Source organism: Pteropus vampyrus, unplaced genomic scaffold (assembly GCF_000151845.1).
Source record: "Pteropus vampyrus isolate Shadow unplaced genomic scaffold, Pvam_2.0 Scaffold90, whole genome shotgun sequence".
In the NCBI taxonomy this organism is placed as follows: Eukaryota; Metazoa; Chordata; class Mammalia; order Chiroptera; family Pteropodidae; genus Pteropus; species Pteropus vampyrus.
The window spans coordinates 1,588,453-1,588,963 of record NW_011888871.1 but is presented as its reverse complement, the minus strand read 5'-3'; the positions used below and the strand labels follow the sequence as shown (position 1 = coordinate 1,588,963).

The 511-nt window shown below is 56.2% G+C and overlaps 1 protein-coding gene across 1 annotated transcript in view; it reads right to left on the bottom strand.

Moving 5' to 3' along the window:
- The window catches only part of SDK1 (sidekick cell adhesion molecule 1), a 200,020-nt gene that overhangs the window by 246 nt on the left and 199,263 nt on the right, over window positions 1–511 (bottom strand). Inside the window, 1 exon segment of the mRNA XM_023532757.1 lies at window positions 31–146. Within this exon segment, the coding sequence (XP_023388525.1) occupies window positions 31–146 (116 nt within the window).

The window sequence follows — 511 nt, the reverse complement described above, 5'->3', positions numbered from 1 at the left end:
GGGGCTGCGGCTGCCGAGTCCCTACCTGGCCCCGTTCTTCTTCGAGAAGGTGTTCTTGACGTTGAGGTGGCGGCTGTTGAGCTCCAAGGCGGCGAAGCCTCCGTTGTCCAGCGTCACGGACTCCTCCACGTTGGAGAGGCCTTTGCCTGAAGTCAGAGCGGGAAAGTGGGCACAGGCTTCGGTAAAGGGCCCGCCGCGGCTTCGCCGACCGGCGCGGCCCTGCGTGCCCCGTCGAGCTGGGGACAGAAGCTCCAGGTGAATCACGATGCAAAACGGCCATGTGAGCGTTTTGGGGTTGATGCCGCCTGACACCAAAATGCCAGTGTGATTAGCGTTCGATTAAGGAGTCATCAGAACGCACGCTTAAAAAAAAAAACGGGAAAATGAAATGTCCAATACATTTCAAAAAACTCTAGAAGCCTACAACAGTAACTAGAAAGTAAATGTACACGGGGCTACGGGGCCACGATTTCTCTTCGAGGCGATGAAACGCTCTCAGCCTGTGGCGATG